The 19,055-nt window shown below is 49.6% G+C and overlaps 1 protein-coding gene across 1 annotated transcript in view; it reads right to left on the reverse strand.

Moving 5' to 3' along the window:
* The window catches only part of CDH4 (cadherin 4), a 468,514-nt gene that overhangs the window by 118,780 nt on the left and 330,679 nt on the right, over positions 1 to 19,055 (reverse strand). Inside the window, exon 3 of the mRNA XM_084777678.1 lies at positions 8,702 to 8,928. Coding sequence (XP_084633804.1) covers positions 8,702 to 8,928 — 227 coding nt within the window. The remainder of the gene's footprint in view (positions 1 to 8,701; positions 8,929 to 19,055) is intronic.

Below are 19,055 nucleotides of genomic sequence, written 5' to 3' on the forward strand. Positions count from 1 at the left end.
ATGTAGGTATGTTTGTTTGTATGTGGATATAGGTATGTATATTTGTTTGTTTGCATGTATGTGTGTGTATGGGGTCCCTGGGCAACAGTACTTGAGGAATTCACTTCAGTGCCCTTTCCATGAGAGCTGCCTTGGGACGTTAATGCTCCATGGATTGTGTTTTAGAGACGGCCATTTCTTCTCTAGATCCTCCTGTAGCTAGTGACGTTGTTCTGTTGTTGCTGGAGTCTGCTGACTGTTTCTCAAGGAGTGAAGGATGGAAATTGAGTGGGTAAAGGCGTTCACTTGCTGCGAGGCCTGACTACCTGAGTTCAGCCCCTGGAATCTACATGGTGAAAGGGGAAAATGGGTGTTCACAAGCTCTTCTTTGTCTTCACCATGTGTGCTGTAGCGTATGTGCCACCCACATATATACACATGTAAATAAATAGTGTGAACTGCTGAGTGGCATTCAGTTCATTTGCTGGAGTTCACGGCTGGCACACAGAACTCAGTTCCTCCGCACACAGCCAGTCTCACCCATTGGCTCCAGTAACCTACCTACCGCCCTGTTAGGGTTTACACTTCAATATTCTTTTTCTTGTCTTATTGCATTGGCTTGGACCTTCAGGGCATGAGGTGGGAACCCCCTTTACCTATTTCAAGAGCCGATTTGGACAGCCACTGTTGAGTTTGTAGAGCCCCTTTCTGAGCCACTGTAAGGTCATTCCCCTTACTAATAACCTGAATATTCCTAATATCTGGAACAGAAGTTAACTTTTAGTAAGTGATATGCAGGGGATTATGCAATCTTTTAATTCTTTGTTCTACGAATTGTATATATTAAACTAACCGCACACTCTTTGTATAAATACTGTTCAGTCGTGACTTATCAATCTGTGTAAACATAGCTAGATAAAAGTTTGTTAGCATCTTGTTTATATAAATTTATAGGTGATGCTAGCCCATGATGATCCTTTCTGCCACACATTCCAAAAGGTTTGGGTCTTTGGCTTGGCACACAGTTTTGCTGGTTTTGGAAAAGGCTTCTGTCAGAAAAGATGAATTTCTGCTGGGTTTTGGGAGTGACTCATGCTGGGCTCCAGACACGAGTCCCCCTCACCCGGGCAGTGGTTTTGGGGGTTTGAGACACACTCTCCATTCAGGCTTACAGGACCAAGCTTCTCATTTAGCTCTCTGGACAAGTTCGTGTGGAATTAATTTTAATTTCTCCTCTGAGCTGAGGTAGAATCTATTAGCAGAGTTGAATGGTTACCTTAACACAGACTTTAATTTTGCTTATAATAATAAACAGTTTTGGCTGTTTCTTTGCCTTTTGGCCAAGATTGAGCATAACGACACAGATCAGCATTTTCTCAAGTTAGTTTTGGTATAAAGTGCACACACTCCCTTTACTTAATTTCCTGGTGTCCACATGTTGGTCAGCACCATGTTTTTATACTAGAATTGGTTATCTGCTGCTTCTGTCTTTTTTCTTACCCAGACTGATGGACTTCATCATTTAAGAGCTAACGTTTGTTACAGATTTTATGACGTTCTGATTTCCTCTTCTCTTCTCCTCCTCCTCCTCCTTCTTCTTCTTCTTTCTCTCTCTCTCTCTCTCTCTCTCTCTCTCTCTCTCTCTCTCTCTCTCTCTCTCCTCCTCCTCCTCCTCCTCTCCTACTTATTTATTTTTTCTGTTTTACTTGAACCTCATCTTCTGTCCTTTCAGTAATTTCTAGGGATGTGTACTTTGAAGGCAGTTTTCTTTCTTTATCCCATCATCCATTAACCCCAGCCATTCTACCTGGTGTACCCCACTAGTTTTACTATTCTGGCAACATATTCCCTAATTTACATTTCAGTTCTGTTTTACCAAGGGATAGTAACAAGGCTTTCACTTGACTTACAAATCTATGAGAGGGTTCCAGTTATGTTTCTTGCTATTGATTTTTATCTTTGTTGTTCTGATATAAAAATAAATAACCCACCACCTAGGCCTATTTGGACTTTGATGTTGCAACTATAGTATGACTTTTTGGGTTGAAAATTGGAACTGGTTTGCTAGTGGTTAGAAGTCGGGGGCCCTTAGCAGCAGTGGATTCTGGGTTACAAACCTCTTTGCACAAGGTTGAGCTTCCTGACTGCGTGGCTCCCTTCTGTTTCCTCACTGTACTTTGTCTGTCTGTCTGTCTGTCTGTCTATTACTCACAGATGCATGCTTGCTAACATTTACAATGGATGCACACTTGCTTGGCATTTCTCCCTTTACTTGTACCAACTTCATTGTGAACAGCTTGAAGTCACACATGTGCATGGCAGTCAGGTCTTGCATGTCACCTTGGCTCTGTGAAGCACCCCCTTTACGTGCTGCTTCATCTCAGTCTGTTTGTCTGACTTTAACAGCAGCCTCCGGCTTTCTTCTGGTTGTTATTTACACAGTTTTTTCCCTAGGATTTTACTTTCAACCTGTCTCCAGTCTTAGACTTTGAGATGTGTGTTTAGCAAGCTGCACCTAGCAGGGTTTTCACTTGTTCAATCTGTCAACATGTTTTCTTTTATTTGTATGTTACCGTGTCTTCATTTTTTATAATTACCGATGTATTTGTAAGCATACCATCTTACTCCAAGAGAAATATATTAGTCCATCTGTTCTGTGTTTTCCTTTCTCCTTTCTTGAATTTATTATCTTTGAGCACACAGACATACACACACAATCTTATGACTCTCAGGAATTTCTCAAAGACTTTAGAGTAAGTAGTTTTTAGGGAAGTCTTTATTTGTTAAATTTTTAATATTTTTTTTATAAATGCATGAGTGTTTTTCCTGCAAATACATTATGTGTGCAACATGTGTGCAGCGCCTACAAAGACCAGAAGAGGGGGTTGGATCCCCTTGAAATAGAGCTGTAGGGGGCTATGAGCCACTGTGTGGGGGTACTTGGGACTGAACCTGGGACCTTTGCAAGAGCAGTAAGTGCTTTTAACCATGGAGCCATCTCCACATCCCAAGAGTATTTTTTTATCTTATCAAAATATAATAGAAGTTGAATATCTCTTATCAGAGAATTCAAAATCTGAAATTTTTTGAGCCCTTCCACCCAAAGTGGAAAATTCCACACCTGACTTCATGTGATAGGTCACAGTAAACACACACACACACACACACACACACACACACACACACACACACACACACACATCTCTAGGCTATTTGTACAAAGTATAGATGAAACATATGATTTCTGTGTCTAGCCTTGGGTTGTATCCCCAAGATGCTTCTCTGTGGTCCCAAGCAAATATTCTAAAATTTGAAACCCTCTGGCTCAAACATGCTGGATAAGGAATGATCAACATAAAATCGATAATTTTCCATATGGTTCTCAATCTTCCAAATGCTGTGACCCTTTAATACAGTTCCTCATGCTGTGATGACACCCAGACATAAAATTATTTTGTTGCTACCTCATAACTGTAAATTTTGCTACTGTTATGAATTGAAACGTAAAATTCTGTTTGGGCTAAATATAGTCGTTTTGGGGTCATGACCTACAGGTTAAGAACTGCTGTTCCAGTCACTGCATCTCAGGACTTTTTGGTGTCAGCTGTCCCTTCTTAGCGTTCACTTACTTCCTGTCAGAGTTCTGACACTTGCTGTTTCCCACATGAGCTGTTCCCATGCAGGAAAGAGTCTTCTGTCTGTTCTGCCTTGAACCCTCACCCGTCCTCCATCACACTTGTTCTCCATCTCACCTCTCCTTCACCTCACCAGTCTTTCACCTTAGCCGTCCTTCACCTCACCTGTCCTTCACCTCATCTGTCCTTCACCTCATCTGTCCTTCACCTCAGCTGTCCTTCACCTCATCTGTCCTTCACCTCAGCTGTCCTTCACCTCATCTGTCCTTAACCTCACCTGTCCTTCACCTCACCTGTCCTTCACCTCACCTGTCCCTCACCTCAGCCGTCCTTCACCTCACCTGTCCTTCACCTCAGCCGTCCTTCACCTCAGCCGTCCCTCACCTCAGCCGTCCTTCACCTCACCTGTCCTTCACCTCACCTGTCCTTCACCTCACCTGTCCTTCACCTCACCTGTCCCTCACCTCAGCCGTCCTTCACCTCACCTGTCCTTCACCTCAGCTGTCCTTCACCTCAGCTGTCCCTCACCTCAGCCGTCCTTCACCTCACCTGTCCTTCACCTCAGCCGTCCTTCACCTCAGCCGTCCCTCACCTCAGCTGTCCTTCACCTCAGCCGTCCTTCACCTCAGCCGTCCTTCACCTCACCTGTCCTTCACCTCAGCCGTCCTTCACCTCCGCCGTCCTTCACCTCAGCCGTCCTTCACCTCAGCCGTCCTTCACCTCAGCCGTCCTTCACCTCAGCTGTCCTTCACCTCACCTGTCCTTCACCTCAGCTGTCCTTCACCTCAGCTGTCCTTCACCTCAGCCGTCCTTCACCTCATCTGTCCTTGACCTCAGCCGTCCTTCACCTCAGCCCTCCTTCACCTCACCTGTCCTTCACCTCACCTGTCCTTCACCTCAGCCGTCCTTCACCTCAGCTGTCCTTCACCTCAGCTGTCCTTCACCTCAGCTGTCCTTCACCTCAGCTGTCCTTCACCTCACCTGTCCTTCACCTCACCTGTCCTTCACCTCACCTGTCCTTCACCTCACCTGTCCTTCACCTCACCTGTCCTTCACCTCACCTGTCCTTCACCTCAACTGTCCTTCACCTCAGCCGTCCTTCACCTCAGCTGTCCTTCACCTCAGCTGTTCTTCACCTCACCCGTCCTTCACCTCAGCTCCAAAGACCTAACTCATAACCGTTTCTTGCAGCTTTGGTTTGTTTGGCAATGCTGATATCCAGTTTTATGCGCTGGTTCATCTTACCAGCGTAGAGTCCTTTCTTCCTTTAGCATGTTACAAACAAACTTCCTCACATGTCAGCCCCAAAGTCCATGTGAACCCAAGCCTCAGCTCTGTTTTCCTTCCCACTGCTGCTATTCTCCTTCCTTCCTTCCTTCCTTCCTTCCTTCCTTCCTTCCTTTCCTTTCCTTTCCTTTCCTTTTTTGAGCTCAGGTTTAATCTGTTTTTAGGGTGTAAAGTGAGTGTCTCTTTATTTTTAAGCCTAGAGTGTTAGTTAGGGCTCCTTGAATGTATGTTTTCAGATCTGTGTCCTAAGTGGGACATTTCCTCAATGTCATCTCTGCAAGCATTCCTGCACTCTATCTCACCTCCTCCTCCCACAGTCCAAACACAGCCCTGCCAGAACTCGGCTGTGTAGACCACCACACTTCAGTCTAAACAACTTTCTGCTTCAGAGAATCTCTCTTCATCTGTGTCTAATTTGTAGCAGTATCTATCTACAAAAGTTTCAGTTTTGCTTATCACATTTTCAGTTTCAAATTCTTCCAATCTTGTCAAAAGCTCTTATTAAATTGAAGTGAACACAATCACAGCTCCCCTCCTGCAGCTGTCCGCTCTGTGATTTGTGGCTTTGCAGGATTTTCATTAATTTTGTCTATTTCTATGTATCTGATTATTTTTGCTTGACCGCTAGGCATTGTATATGAAAGGAGATTTGACTAAAGGCTAAAGTCTTCCCTACATGTTGGGGGATGGTTTGATGTATTTTGATGCTAATTTTTAAAAAAGGCCATCACCTGGGCAGGATGGATGAGATAGGTTTGGCTAAGGATCCCAGGCTTGAAAGACAGAGAGGATCCTGGGAAGAAGGAGGACAAAAGAAAGAGGGACCTGAGGAGGAGAAGGAGGAGGAGAAAGAGGAAGAGGAGGAGGAGGTCATCATTAGTTAGATGGAAGAAAAGCATGAGGCAGGCATGGATGGAAGATTTGGCCCAGATGAAGAACATTAGCAAGTATTTGGGATTATGGATGGAAGGTAGCTTGATAGAAGTTATTGGAAACAGATGGCATGGGATTGGGGCAGGGATCCCATACATGCCCCACTATGGGAAGTAGTTTAGAGGATTGATAGCTGTGCTGCCCCAGGTTAGCTAAGGCTATTTTAAAATACAACAAGTGTCTGTGTCTTGATTGATTGCTAGCTCAGCATACTGATAATACAGGTAATTTAAAAACAACACCTATGGGCTGGGGAGATGGCTCAGAGGGTAAGAGCACCACCAGCTCTTCCAGAGGACCTGAGTTCAATTCCCAGCAACCACATGGTGCCTCACAACCATCTATAATGAGATCTGGTGCCCTCTTCCGGCCTGCAGGTATAAAGCAGGTGGACCTCCATGTGTGTTAGAGGCTCGTCCATCCCATTGTGATTCCTGAGATTGTGAACTGTAAAAACCTGCTTCTTGTTTATTGTAGTTGAGCCCTGGAACACACCTTTAATCCAAGTGCTAACTGTAGGCACAATTTAATAAAGTTAACCTTAGGTCAAGAGGCAGAGCAAGAAGTCAGCTGACAGAGTAGGAGGGACTTTGAGTTGACAGGTAGAAGTATGGTGCTTTGGCTCTTTAGCTCTTCTACTCCTTAGCCTCTTGGCCTTTGGCTTTTGGGGCTAGCAAGGCTTTGGTCTTGGGTTTTTTTTTTGGCCTTTTCCTCCTGGGCTGTCAGCTGAGCTAGTGAGCCTTTTTGGCCTCGTCCATTGGGAACGTGAGCTGAGTAGGAAGGTCAGCTGGGTGCTTCCTCTGTCTCTCTGAGCCAGCGGGTTTTCACCCCAGCACCTGGCTCCTGAGTCTTTATTGGTAAAGTAGAACGATCTGGTGTTCTCATTTAAACCAGCAACTGCCTTCCGGCTGCCATGCCTCCCCCTCCACCACAGACTGCATCCTCCTGAGCTGTGAGCCATAGACTGGCTTTCGCTTAGCTGCTTTCCTCTCAGGTGTCTTACACAGCAACAAGAAGAGTAACTAATACCAAGTGGGAGCAGCAAGTCCTGGCATGGGGAGCGTGCATGATAAACACACAGGGAATCGAGCAGCACACCTGCCTGTCTTAGAGTCCTCAGCATCCGTGGGCAGAGGCAGGGTGTGTGTGTGTGTGTGTGTGTGTGTGTGTGTGTGTGTGTGTGTGTGTGAGAGAGAGAGAGAGAGAGAGAGAAAGAGAGAGAGAGAGAAAGAGAGAGAGAGAGAGACAGAGACAGAGACAGAGAGACAGAGACAGAGAGACAGAGACAGAGACAGAGACAGAGAGTGTGTGTGTGAGTGTGTGTTATGGTTAGTGAATATGAGTGTGTGTGATAGTTTGTGTGTATGATGGTTTATGTGTGTAATGGTTAGTGTGTATGTGTGAATGTGTGTGTGTGTGATAGTGTGTGTGTCTGAATGTGTTTATGTGTGTGATGGTTAGTGTGTATGTGTGTGTATGTGATGGTTAGTGTGTGTGTGCATGCGTGTGAAGGTTAATGTGTGTGAATGTGTGTATGTGAGTGATGTGTATGATGGTTAATGTGTGTGTGTGAATGTGTTTGTGTGTGTGATGGTTAGTGTGTATGTATGTGTATGTGATGGTTAGTGTGTGTGTGCATGCGTGTGAAGGTTAATATGTGTGAATATGTGAATGTGTGTGTGTGTGTGTGTGTGTGTGTGTGTGTGTGTGTGTGCACATACACACACATATGCTTGGTTCCCTACCCAGGAGAGGTTGGTGTTCATGATCTCCTTTTCACTCGCCACAGTGGGAAAGAACATCTCCCAAGGTTCTGCTCCTACTTGGTTGGAGTCAAGCAACAAGACCAAAAACCAATTCCTGCTTCCCCCTTGGCCACCTGTCCTGCAAGCTGCTCCACGAAGGGCTCCTTGGTCAGACGGGTTTTTGGATATTTGTAGATTTTCTCCCACAAAAACGCTTTCAAAGGCATATTCAGTTATGGAAGGTTCTGGGCAAATGCTCAACTGACTTCTGGTCCTCCAGGCATCTCCCAGGGAGCGCCGTGCAGTGCCTGGGACTGTCTTATGCTGTGCACGATTACAGAGCCACACAGATCTGAGGGCCTGCTCATGCTTCCCTCTCCAACCACCCTGGTTTTCTCAGTGTCTCCCTACTGCAGGCTCCCGGGTTGCCCTAGTTCTGATGTCTTGAGCCGAATGCAGCCACCTTGGAGTTCTCAGCACAAACAAGAATGGGACAGAGAGGATGTGGGGAGTCATGGAGGTTGTTAGGAATCTGGTAAGACTACTGGAGAGTGCAGGAGCCCCCCTCCTCACCTGCTGTCACTCTCTCCCTCCCCTCACTTATCCACCTCTCCCCTCTTTCCCCTCTCCTGTCTCCCTTTCCTCACCTTTCTCCCCACCACCCCCACCTCTCTTCCTGTCTGCCCTCCTCTCCCTCCATCTCAGTAGCTCTGAATTAGAACTGCTGTGGTCTCCTAGTCTCAGGGTTTACCTGCTTTGCTTGCTGACCCTCCTGTCCTTGAAAGCAGGCGGCTACTAGTAAGTACAATGCCAGAGAGCCCAGGCCACATACAGCATTTGTGGTTTATAGCTCAAGGTAGAAGCATGAACATCTCACTCGAAATGCACTGAAGGGCATGATGGCAGCGGATTGGTGGGTGGAACCTGCTCAGATATCCTATCCATGAGGGCGGGTCTACCTCAGAATGACGTGGAGGACAGGAGTGATACCATGCCTGTGACGGGCAAAGCCAAAGGGCTGCCATGAGCCAGGGAAAGGCTCTGCCTGTGCCCCCTCCTGCCAGGGTAGGTGACACCTTGGCTCTGGAGCCACACCTTCCTGCTTGTGCTGTGTCCTCTTACCTCGTGTCCAGAGTGTGGGGATGAGGTCTGGGCTACCAGCAGCCGCACCATGGCGTCCCACTGCTCAGCAGTTTGGTGTTCCCGTGCCGTCACAGTAAAGGCCACCTGCTCTGAGGGGATCTTCAGCTCCCGAGTGGCGAAGACCGTCCCATCCGCCCCGACTTTGAAGTCCAAGCTGTTGGTCTCATACTGCGTCCCTTTGGTGCCCAAGCAGCTGCTGAACTTGACTGTAAGAGGAGAGAAGATGGTCAGAATGACCAGCAGACAGAAGGCTGCAACAGCAGGTACAGCATCTGGATCCCCAAGTGGCCCCGGGACAGTAAGGACCTCACTGGGCTCTCCTCCGTCTTCCAGGAGTCCAGGAAAAAGGACAGAAGAAAAGTTGGGCAAGCACCTACCCTCCAAACCCAGGCAGACCCCTTCACTCCTGTCACAATCCCTGCTACCCACTGAGCCACACATTCCCACTTCTTGCCTCACACCGGTCTCTGCCTGTCGGTGCAGATGACCCATCCTTTTTGTGCCCAGGAAGCTGGTTGCAATGGAGAAGCCAGAGAAAGCTGGCATGTCAGGGCTCTTCCATGCATCAGGAACACCACAGAAATGGGACTGACATGGCTGGTCCTTCCATGACTTAGGGAGACCCGACACTTGTCAGCCACCTGTGTCCTGTTGGGGCAGAGGCAAGATGGCCGGCCTAGCGTACCACAGACTTTCTTGATTAGTCGCAGAGTTGCCATGGTTTGTTGATAGTGCAGGTGCGGCAGGCGCCCTGCATTATTTTTCTTCCGAAACATTAATTAGGCGACCAAATCATCAGCCCCTCCTGACAGCCAGTGCTGCAGCCATTTCTGACTCCACCACAAAAAGGGACACGTCCAAGTCCGCATATTTATCTGGACCACGTTAGTGCATTTTTTTAGACACTTGCTTTTGTGACTGTCACCCAGTGCTGCGGTAAATTATGAAGCACCAACAGCTGGTGTCACATTCTGCTGATAAAAGCAATGGATAAAGTTACCCAGTATTTATAAAAATGTGGGTATCTGAGCAATTATGGTGGGAGGATTGGTTTTATAAGCAATTTCACTGTCACAGCTTCCATGATTTAATTACTATTTATTCTAGAAACTAAAAAAAGCGACTTGCGGTTACATTTGATAAAGTGTTTTCTTGCATGTTCACCTTTTATTGTTGTTGCCTTGAAATAATAAATAACATGTGGGTTCCCTTGTCTGGAATCATTCCTAGAGATACTCCTCCTGCTTGTGGGTTTAATATGAAAGTGTATTGTCTGTCTGTCTGTCTGTCTGACTGACTGTCTGTCTGTCTGTCTATTGGGAGAGAGAGAGAGAGAGAGAGAGAGAGAGAGAGAGAGAGAGAGAGAGAGAGAGAGAGAGCATGTGTGTGTGTGTGTGTGTGTGTGTGTGTGTGTGTGTGTGTGTGTGTATCTCTCTGGCAGTCCTGGAACTCTCTTTGTAGACCAGGCTGGCCTTGAACTCAGAGATCTGCTTGCCTCTGCATCTTGAGAGCTGGGATTAAAGACGTGTACCACTATGCCTAGCTTGAAAATGTTTTTAAATATAATGAGACCAGGGATTTCGGCTCTGTCAAGGGGCAGAGTGGTCAGTATAGAGAATCTGGCTGTGCACTCTAGGGTCAGGGTGTTAAGCATTTCTGTGGGTAAGCATCCTTGAAGTGGGACCCAGGGGTTTTTCACTGTATCCGAGGCAACAGAGCATTCTCCTACACTTTGTACTATCAAAGGGTCTTGGTGCTCAGGTAACTTGATGCCATTATAACATTACTTGTAATGTGGGTTTGGCTTTGCCCCCTGACAGAGTAGAAAATAACTGGTGTTATTATGTGATGATGTGTGTCCGGCTAATGTCCCCTTGGGCTGCAGCAAGGCATCCGTGAGGATTCCAGCAGGCACTGGAGTCCCATGTGCTGTGTGGGAAAAACAAACTGTATTTGTCAAGGGATACTCATATTCAGAATGATCAGGGCCTGAAGGAGGAAGTGAATTCCACGGAAACAGAGCACCTGTTAGCAGGATTCACTTATCAGTAAAGCCCCAAAGTCTGTTTTGAATCCCTTCAGCTTGCCCTAGGGCCAAGCCATGACAAATACCTCCCTTCTCTTTCCGTACTAGGGCATTATTTTTTAATCTTTAGTTTTTGAGATAGGGTCTCACTCTTCAGCCCAGGTTTGGCTTCAAACTCACAGAGATATTCTTGCTTCCGCTTCCTGGGTGTTGGCATTACAGGCGGGCACTCTCGAGCGCTGTCTGGCTTCAGCGCACTTAGAGTGTCTATCTGTATAAGACTCAAACAGTAAAGCGTGTAGCAAGCTGATGCCCTTGGACTGCTCCTGACACTGTGTGCCTCTCCCAAGTTACACCTGGCGTCAAGTTTCACCTGTCAGAATGCCTCTCAAAGCCCCACTGTGTGGGAGTGGCCCTCCCTTGGTCACCAGTTCTGAAATCCGGCAGTCTAGTACTCCAGAACACAAACACACAACCATCACAATGGGTCCTCGGCAGCCCAGCACCGTTTCTTTTTTCTCTCCAGAAGGCTTCAGATACCTCTGCCTTAAATGCCACCCTATGTTATCCTGCTCCCACAGGCCCAGAAGCACAGGTGTAGCCAAGCTCACGGGTTCGTCGGCAGATGCTTCCCAGTCACCTTGCTCCAGAGAAAAAAAGCTCAGTGTTCGCCAGGAGGCTGCCTCCAACCTCTCACCCTTGTCACTTTTAATTGCTGGTTCTGTAGATGGAGCTGAGGTGGCACACGTTTGGAGGGGCTCCTCCTCAGCAGAGATGGCCTGACATTCATGGGGGCAGCAGACGGCATCTCCCCAAGACAGAGCGAGGCAGAATTGTGCTGTGTCTGCGAACACGTCATTTTATTATTTCCCTTGTTAGGTGAGTGGAGAAAGATCAAATGAGCCAGAGGTGAGCTTGTAGCTGGATTTCTGCCAAGGAGCAGACAGCCTCACGCCTGCTGTTCAGCTCACAGAAAGCACTGTTCTCACTCCATCTCCCTGCTCCTTCGCTCCTCCCTCCCACAGTTGCCCAGGACCTCCGTACCATCCAGCCAGGTGTTCTAGGTGTGGGCAGGAAGGCTCAGAGCTTGCCCAAGTGACCTTGGTGTGCAGAGGACAGCAAATGGACAATCCAGTGTGTAAACAAAACCCCAGCTGCCTGGACAACGAGGGAGATGAGAGGGGCCAGTGCAGAGGCTCTGTCTATCAGAGGAAATGTCCTGAGGTGGGACAGCAGTGCAAAGGCCCTGAGACAGCCCTGGGGTGGGGGTGGGATGAGCCCGCCCGTGAGGATCATGGAAGATGCCTCGTTGAATGTGATGGGTGGGGATGACCTTGTGGATATGTGGTGGTGTGGACTGTTGCTCTTGCTGTTGCTGATAAAGATCCCACTGGGAACAAGCTCTTCCATGAGCAGTTCGCTTGCTGTCAGGGCCATGCACTGGTGCCCCGGCCCTCCCCGGGGGCTGTTTTCTTCCACCTGCATCTTTGTCTGTACCTGCTGTGATGCATGGCCAGAACATTCCTCATTAGCTAAGGAGCTGCATGCAGTTAAGCATCTCTGCCAGGTACTCCTTAGCCGACTCTGCCCTGCAGCTTGCTCCAGCCTGCATCCCTGGCTCTCACATGAGAGTCTATAAACAGAGAGGCTATCTCCTTCTGTTCTGGGTTCCGGAGGGCACGAGGTACCACACCACTGGCCACAGAGCCTCCCGAGAGCACAGCAGCAGAGGGTCTGGGACATGTGACTTGGCACTGCTGGGTTTGGTTACAAGGGGTCTGGTGAGGTAGAGCTGAGGTTCTTGTCTGGGCAGTGGTTGCCTCTCATGGACACCAACCTAGCCTGGAGATGGATGGGGTGTCTCTAGAGCTGCAGACAGGCTCCAGGTCCCCTTGGGGGTCTGTTTTGAGAATTATTTCCTCAGGAAGATGGGTCTACACTCTCCTGATGAGGTCCTAGTGACAAATCATAGCATGATTCCACAAAAAATGCACCCCAGAGAAACGACGAGGTGGCCTTGCTTACAGAACATGCATGATTTTTTCCTGTAGGTGTGGATGGCCCCAAAGGAGCCACACTGGAAATTCTCACCCAGCAGAGGTGGAGGCCTCACATCCTGTAGCTGAGCCTCCCCAGCCTGTGCTCTTTAGCATCTCTTGAGTCCCGGGTCATATGCAAGTAGGACAGAGCTGCGTACAGATGACTGGGAGGCACAGAAGGCATCTGCCTGAATCTCAGGTGAGGGTGCCATGACCTCCCTACCCCTCCTTTTATGAGGGAAAGTCCACACTCAACAGGCTCCCCTCATGATGAACTCTTGCATGTGAGTGCAGCAGATCTGTTGAAGACGGCTGATTTGCATGAAGCATTACTTCCTGCCAAGTTCACCCGGATGTTTTCTTCCATGTACACTTCAGCCATGCACAGATATGGCGCAGACCTCTCAGGAGCCATCTGTCCCCTCCTGCCCGTGATGTGTGGCAACTCCTCGCAAGGGGCTGGGCTCAAGGAAATTGCTCCTTTCAGTTCTTATCCCAAACAGCCTGAAGAGTCTCGAGGGGCTGCTTGCCACAGGAAGCCATGACCACCAGCTTTGGAGCTGCCTGCCTGCCTGCAGCTCTGCACGCACATGCCAGTCGGCTGCACCTGGAGCCTGCACCCTTGCCAGCTCCCTGCTTTGTTTACTCTGGTTTATGTTGCTCAGCTGATTCCCAAAGTGGCCATATGCTGATGAGAGCATGGAATTTGTTTCTAGAAAGTGTGGTTTGTTCAGCCGACCCCGTCATGGCAGCACTGTGCTGGTGAGGGAGGAGGATGGACAGCCCGTGCCCAGGGCTCCTGACTTTGGACTTGTCAGTCCCTCAGCAATCACATGAGTCCCCTGCTGCTTAGATGTTCTGTGTTGCTGGGGCAGGCTCACTCTGTGAGGAAAGGGGAGGGTCGTTCCTCACCCCAGAGTAGTGGCCTGTCTGGTGAAGGATATGTGGGCTGGGTGAGCAATGTCAGAATGTCACGGCCTCCTCTGACTGTGTTGTTCTTGTCTGAACAGCTCTGCAAAGGTCCCTCTGTTTTACTAGGCAGACCATTTCCTATGCTGATGCGGCCAAGCTAGCTCGGCCACGGCTTAAGGACAATGTCTGGGCCTCAAGGATCACTCTTCTTTTAAAATTTATTCTACTTTTAATTATGTGTGTGTGTGTCTCTGAGTGGATATGTGCGCACGAGCAGAGGCACAATGGAGACCAGAAGATGGTGTTGGATTCCACAGAGGGGAGCCACGGGAAGTTATGACCTATGCCTGGGTGCAAGGAACTGAGCTCAGGTCCTTTGTGAGAGCAGTGATTGCTCTTAGCTGCTGAGCCAGCTCCCAGTCTACAACCCTTCTGGGGCAAACTCTCCTCTGGATCCCCGCCCCGCCCCATCCCCTGACATCAGCTCACTATCCTAAAAGCAGTGTGCGTGGAGATTTTTAGAACACACTTTCTGCACATTGAGGGCAACGTGGGAAGATGACTTTGGAGTTCAAGTCCTGGTTGTACTTGAACCTGGGACCTGGGAATCAGTTTTATTCAGTGAATGATACTGAACACCCACACAGGCCGCATTACTAGTACAGGATGAGGATGAGCACAAAAGAGCCTCCTCTTAGGAAGCTCACTGTCCCTCCGGGAGGCTGGAATTGCCAGGCGAGGCTCTGCGGGGGGTGGGGGGGGCAATCCTGGAGGGCAGAGGAAGCTGTGTGGCTCTCAGGCCTCCTAATGGGGTATGTTTGAGCAGAGACCTGAGAGATGACACAGAGCAAGGGCATTTTCAGGGCGGGGACAGACTTTCCACAGTTTCCCTTGCGTTGAGTGTGGTTATTGGATGGAGGCCAGGAACACTGCTCCTTTGCTTAAGTGAATGACTGTGCTGCCGTACTGGGCAATGCAGAAATGGGTGCAAGACGGGGCCATTCTTAGAGTGGCTTTTCCAAGTGGTGAGAGAAACTGAGCCACGTGCACCCCATTAATAAATCCTGCCAACGCCCCACTAGGGTTGAACACAGTGGTTTTTAATTGAAGAAATCCCTAATGAGTTCCCTAAGGTAGCCATAGACACGGTGGGCACACCGAGGGCTTGCAGGCCCAGGGAGCATTCCAGCCCCCTGCACACTGCTGCTCCCTGCTGCTCCCTGCACCCAGAGGACCAGCACTCATTTTTCCCATGCTGGTGAAAACGCTGGCTTAGACATGGACACTCTTCTGGTACTGGCTGGGATGGGGGTCGCCTGAACCTCAGCAGGTAGGAGGGTTCTAGGCCGTGATGGAGGAGCCATCCCATGAACGGTATCTTGGGATCTGGAATTCCTGAGGACTCAGGAGAGGCAGACTGGCTGCCATCCCTACTCTCATTCAAGACTGTGGAGTCCCTTCACACTTTGGGGAAATGGGAGAGATTTCAGGATTCTTCCGAGAATGGCTATGGTTTTTTTTCCCTCCTCGAAGGTAACATTGCATGGGCTAACTGACGCAACTAACATTTCCAGCCACCCACCCACTCACATCCAGCACCGACTCACCGTCTAACCCACATCCTGCTGGCACTTAGAGGCTGTTGTCCTCGTGAACCCTCACAAACTTCATGGGAATAGGTACACCCCCCCCCCCCCGTTTTGGAAGAGGAAATGAGTGTCAGAGTGTTAGCTGGCACCTCAGGGTGCCCATATCAACAAACACCAAGGCCAGTGCTCTCCCAGGCTGTCCGCCGCCCCATAAGCCCCTGCTGACTCCAGAGCCTTGACTTCTCCTTGGGTAGCTCAAGTCCTCACTGTCTACAGTTACTGTGGCTCTGTCATTCTGGTCTTGCTTCCTGCTTCCCAGGAGCTTTGTAAAGAAAATAGATGTCTCTGTTCATGCTCTTGCCTCCAGCCCACCGAAACAGGGCATCATGGTAGCATGCTGTGAAGTCTTGCAAGGTCACAACTGGGTTGGTGGGCAACTCTGCTAAGCTCCAGAGAGGCTGGTATCTTCTGGGTGCACATCGTCCTGGCTCTCTTGACAATGGTGCTTGGGGAAAGGGTCTGCATGGGGTTCAGGGATCACGCTCTAGAGGGGGTTCTCTCTCTACTTCCTGGCCTCATGGCTCTGGACTTTCCTGTGGTGGACCTCGGGTTCTGCTTGGAATGCCTACCATTTCTAATCCGGGCAAGTGTGAGCTAACACGCCCCTTCTTAGCCCCTGTGATGGATAATGGCAATGCAGGAATGGTGGTGATCATGCTGAGTGACAGGGTGGTGATGATGTTGAGTGGCTGTCATAGCTGATGATAACTGACAGGGTGGTGATGATGGTGATGGTGATGGTGATGATGATGATGATGGTGATGGTAATAGTGACAATGATGATGGTAATGGTGACAGACAGAGCTGACATTGACTGACAAGGGTGATGGTGATGGTGACAAACAGAGCTGGCGATGACTGACAAGGGTGATGGTGATGGTGACAAACAGAGCTGGCAATGACTGATAAGGGTGATGGTGATGGTGACAGACAGAGCTGGCGATGACTGACAGAGCTGCTGTTGCTGCAGACTGACCAGAGTGGTACTGATGACTGATGGTGGTTATGCTAATGGTAATGACAGACAGAGGTGACGATGCTGCTGACTGGCTGACAGGAGTGATGGTGATGATTGACAGAGAAGTTGATGACTGACAGGGGTGGCTCTGATGATTGACAGAGGTGATGGTGGTGATGACATTGGCAGCTCTGGAACAATAGTTCAGAACTATGTGCCAGACCAGAGTGGATCACAGTGTACAGGAACCCCACTCCCTCCCACTGCAGTCGCGGGGGGGGGGGGGTGGTGGTTACCACCTCCCTCTTCTTACATAGACACCACCCAAATCTAAAGTGCATCTTCTGCCTCCAGGATGCATCAGCTAGGCAGGGGCCTCTGCGGCAGAAGCCAGAAGGCATCTCTCTGGAGAGAACACCCCAAGCATGGCACGCTGGCACACCTCCACATGAGCCTGTACCAGCACTACCACACCTACAATGACACTCCTGTATTTATGTTCATGCACATGTAGATGCACATGCACGTTTGTGTATGTGTGTTCTTGTGTGTGCATGTACACGGAGGCTGGAGAACAAAAACCTTGGGTGTCGTTCATCAGACTCCATTCAGCCCACTCCTCTTGGTTTTGTGTGTGTGTGTGCGTGTGTGTATGTGTGTGTGTGTGTGTGTGTGTGTGTATGTGCTTGTTTGTTTGTTTTTTGATACAGGTGTTCTCTGTGTAGCCTTGGCTGTCCTAGATTCACTTTGTAGACCAAGCTGGCCTGGAACTCACAGAGATCTGCCTGCCTCTGCCTCCTGAGTGCTGGGCACCCGGCCGGTCAGCACTCCCTCCCCTTTTGAGGCAAAGACTCTCATTGGCCTAGAACTCATCAAGCAGGCTAGGCTGTCTCTTCCTCCCCGGCACTGGGATCACAGACACGCGTCAGCACACTCAGCTTTATTATTATTTTTAACGTGGTTTTTGGGGGGTTGAACTTGGGTCCTCACAAGTAATTCACCAGATGGGCCATCTTCCCAGCCCTACCCTAATTTACAGATGGGAAACATGGCCTCTGCCCTAGGATGCACCACTGAGGCAGGGGGATCCCTCAGGAGCCATAAGTCACCTCTGAGGAGGAACACCTCAGGCAGTTCCAGTTTACAAGCCCCGCCTGGGCCAGCCTACACCACTATGACTGTGTCAGCCTCACCCAGTACACCATCGGCAGCCAGCAGCCGCGATGTGTGTGGTGCAGAGGGCACAGATCGCATTCTCCCATCCAGCTTCCCTGCTGTGGGCCGCTTGTCTCAACCACCAGGGGCAGGGCCACTGTCCCCTCTACAAGCTCTGGTCACACACTGGGAGTTGGTGAGAAACATGTTGGAGCTGGGCCTAACCGGGGCTGTGTCTTTAAAACAAGGAACAAGATGAGGGGGCTATTTTTAGAGCTGCCAACCTCTCTCTCATTAGCGTCTTGCACATCAGGATGGGGCTAATGAAATCATTTGTAATTAGGGCCCAGGTAGAGAGATGACTCTCTCTTGCCTGCGGCCCTTCCCCCACTCCCTTTCTGTACATGGAGGGTGGGCGGTGGGCTCCAGGCCCCAAGTGCCCACTCTTGCTTTTCTCCATTTGGGGTGCCCGTCTCTTGTTCTGCATTTTCTTCCTGCTCTGGCTCCAGCCTTAAGGCTGCAGGAGGCAGCTTAAGCTCTTGCAGATACGCTAAGGATGTTTGGGAAGACAGGAGGGTTGAAGCCCTGATAAGGTTTGCAGCAACCACCATCCCAACTCCTTGTCATCACTAGAAGTGAAGACACATGCCTGTGACTCTGGATAGGGATGTGTTCTCTGTGTCTCATGTCACATACAGACGCGAGGTGGGAAGAAAAGCTTCTAAAAGCGCATGAGGAAGATGCAGGGATTCTAGGCCTCTCTGGAAGCTCGGCAGTGACGTGCCAGGGGTTGGGGTAGGGTGTGGAGTCTGAGTTCCCCAGGGCTGAGGCAGCAGCAGCCCTTAGTTTGGCTCTCTGTCATTTTCAGGGCTGAATCCAAATATGAGCCTGAACTTTCCCATCTGGGCTCTACTGTCAGCACCCACACGGGCTGTCAGCCATCTTGCTAGAGTCAACAGGAAGTAGCCTGGGAAAGGCAAACATAGGTCCTCCCATCTCTAACTCTCCTGGTCTGCCCTGGCAGCCTCTGCTGGGGTCTCCACAGGGGCCTCTGGTACACGCACAGTGCATCATTTCAAGGTACATGGAGACCCCTTTAGATAAGGCGACCTGTGCGGGTGCCTGAAAACCAAGGAAGGGAACTTTGGGTATAGGTGGTACCTATGTTGCTTGGGACATATGTTGCTTTGTCCCTAATGGGACAAAGTGGACCCTACCATGAGCCAAGAGCTGACACTCTCAGGAGGCAACAATGCCTAGGGAGCCTGGGCTGCTGATGGTGGATTGGTTATGGACGCCACAGCACTTAGCTTCTGGGAGAGCACCAGGAATTTCACCTGGTCCTGGGGCCTAGGGGACATGGTCCGTGGAGCTATGCTTGCATAGGAATCTGAGAAAGGCAGGTTATAACCCGCCCCCCTGCCCCAATTAAGTCCATCGCAGACAGAGGGACTAGTTCCACAGAGTCCAGAGGTCACCAAGATCGCCACAGAGGCATTCTTCAGAAAAACAAAAATAGGGCCGCGTGTAACACCCTCTGAACCTCCTTTCAGCACGGGACCCTGACACTCCCACAGGACCAGGCATTTGAGAT

The sequence above is a fragment of the Acomys minous genome (assembly GCF_964271855.1).
Source record: "Acomys minous genome assembly, chromosome: 3".
NCBI lineage: Eukaryota > Metazoa > Chordata > Mammalia > Rodentia > Muridae > Acomys > Acomys minous.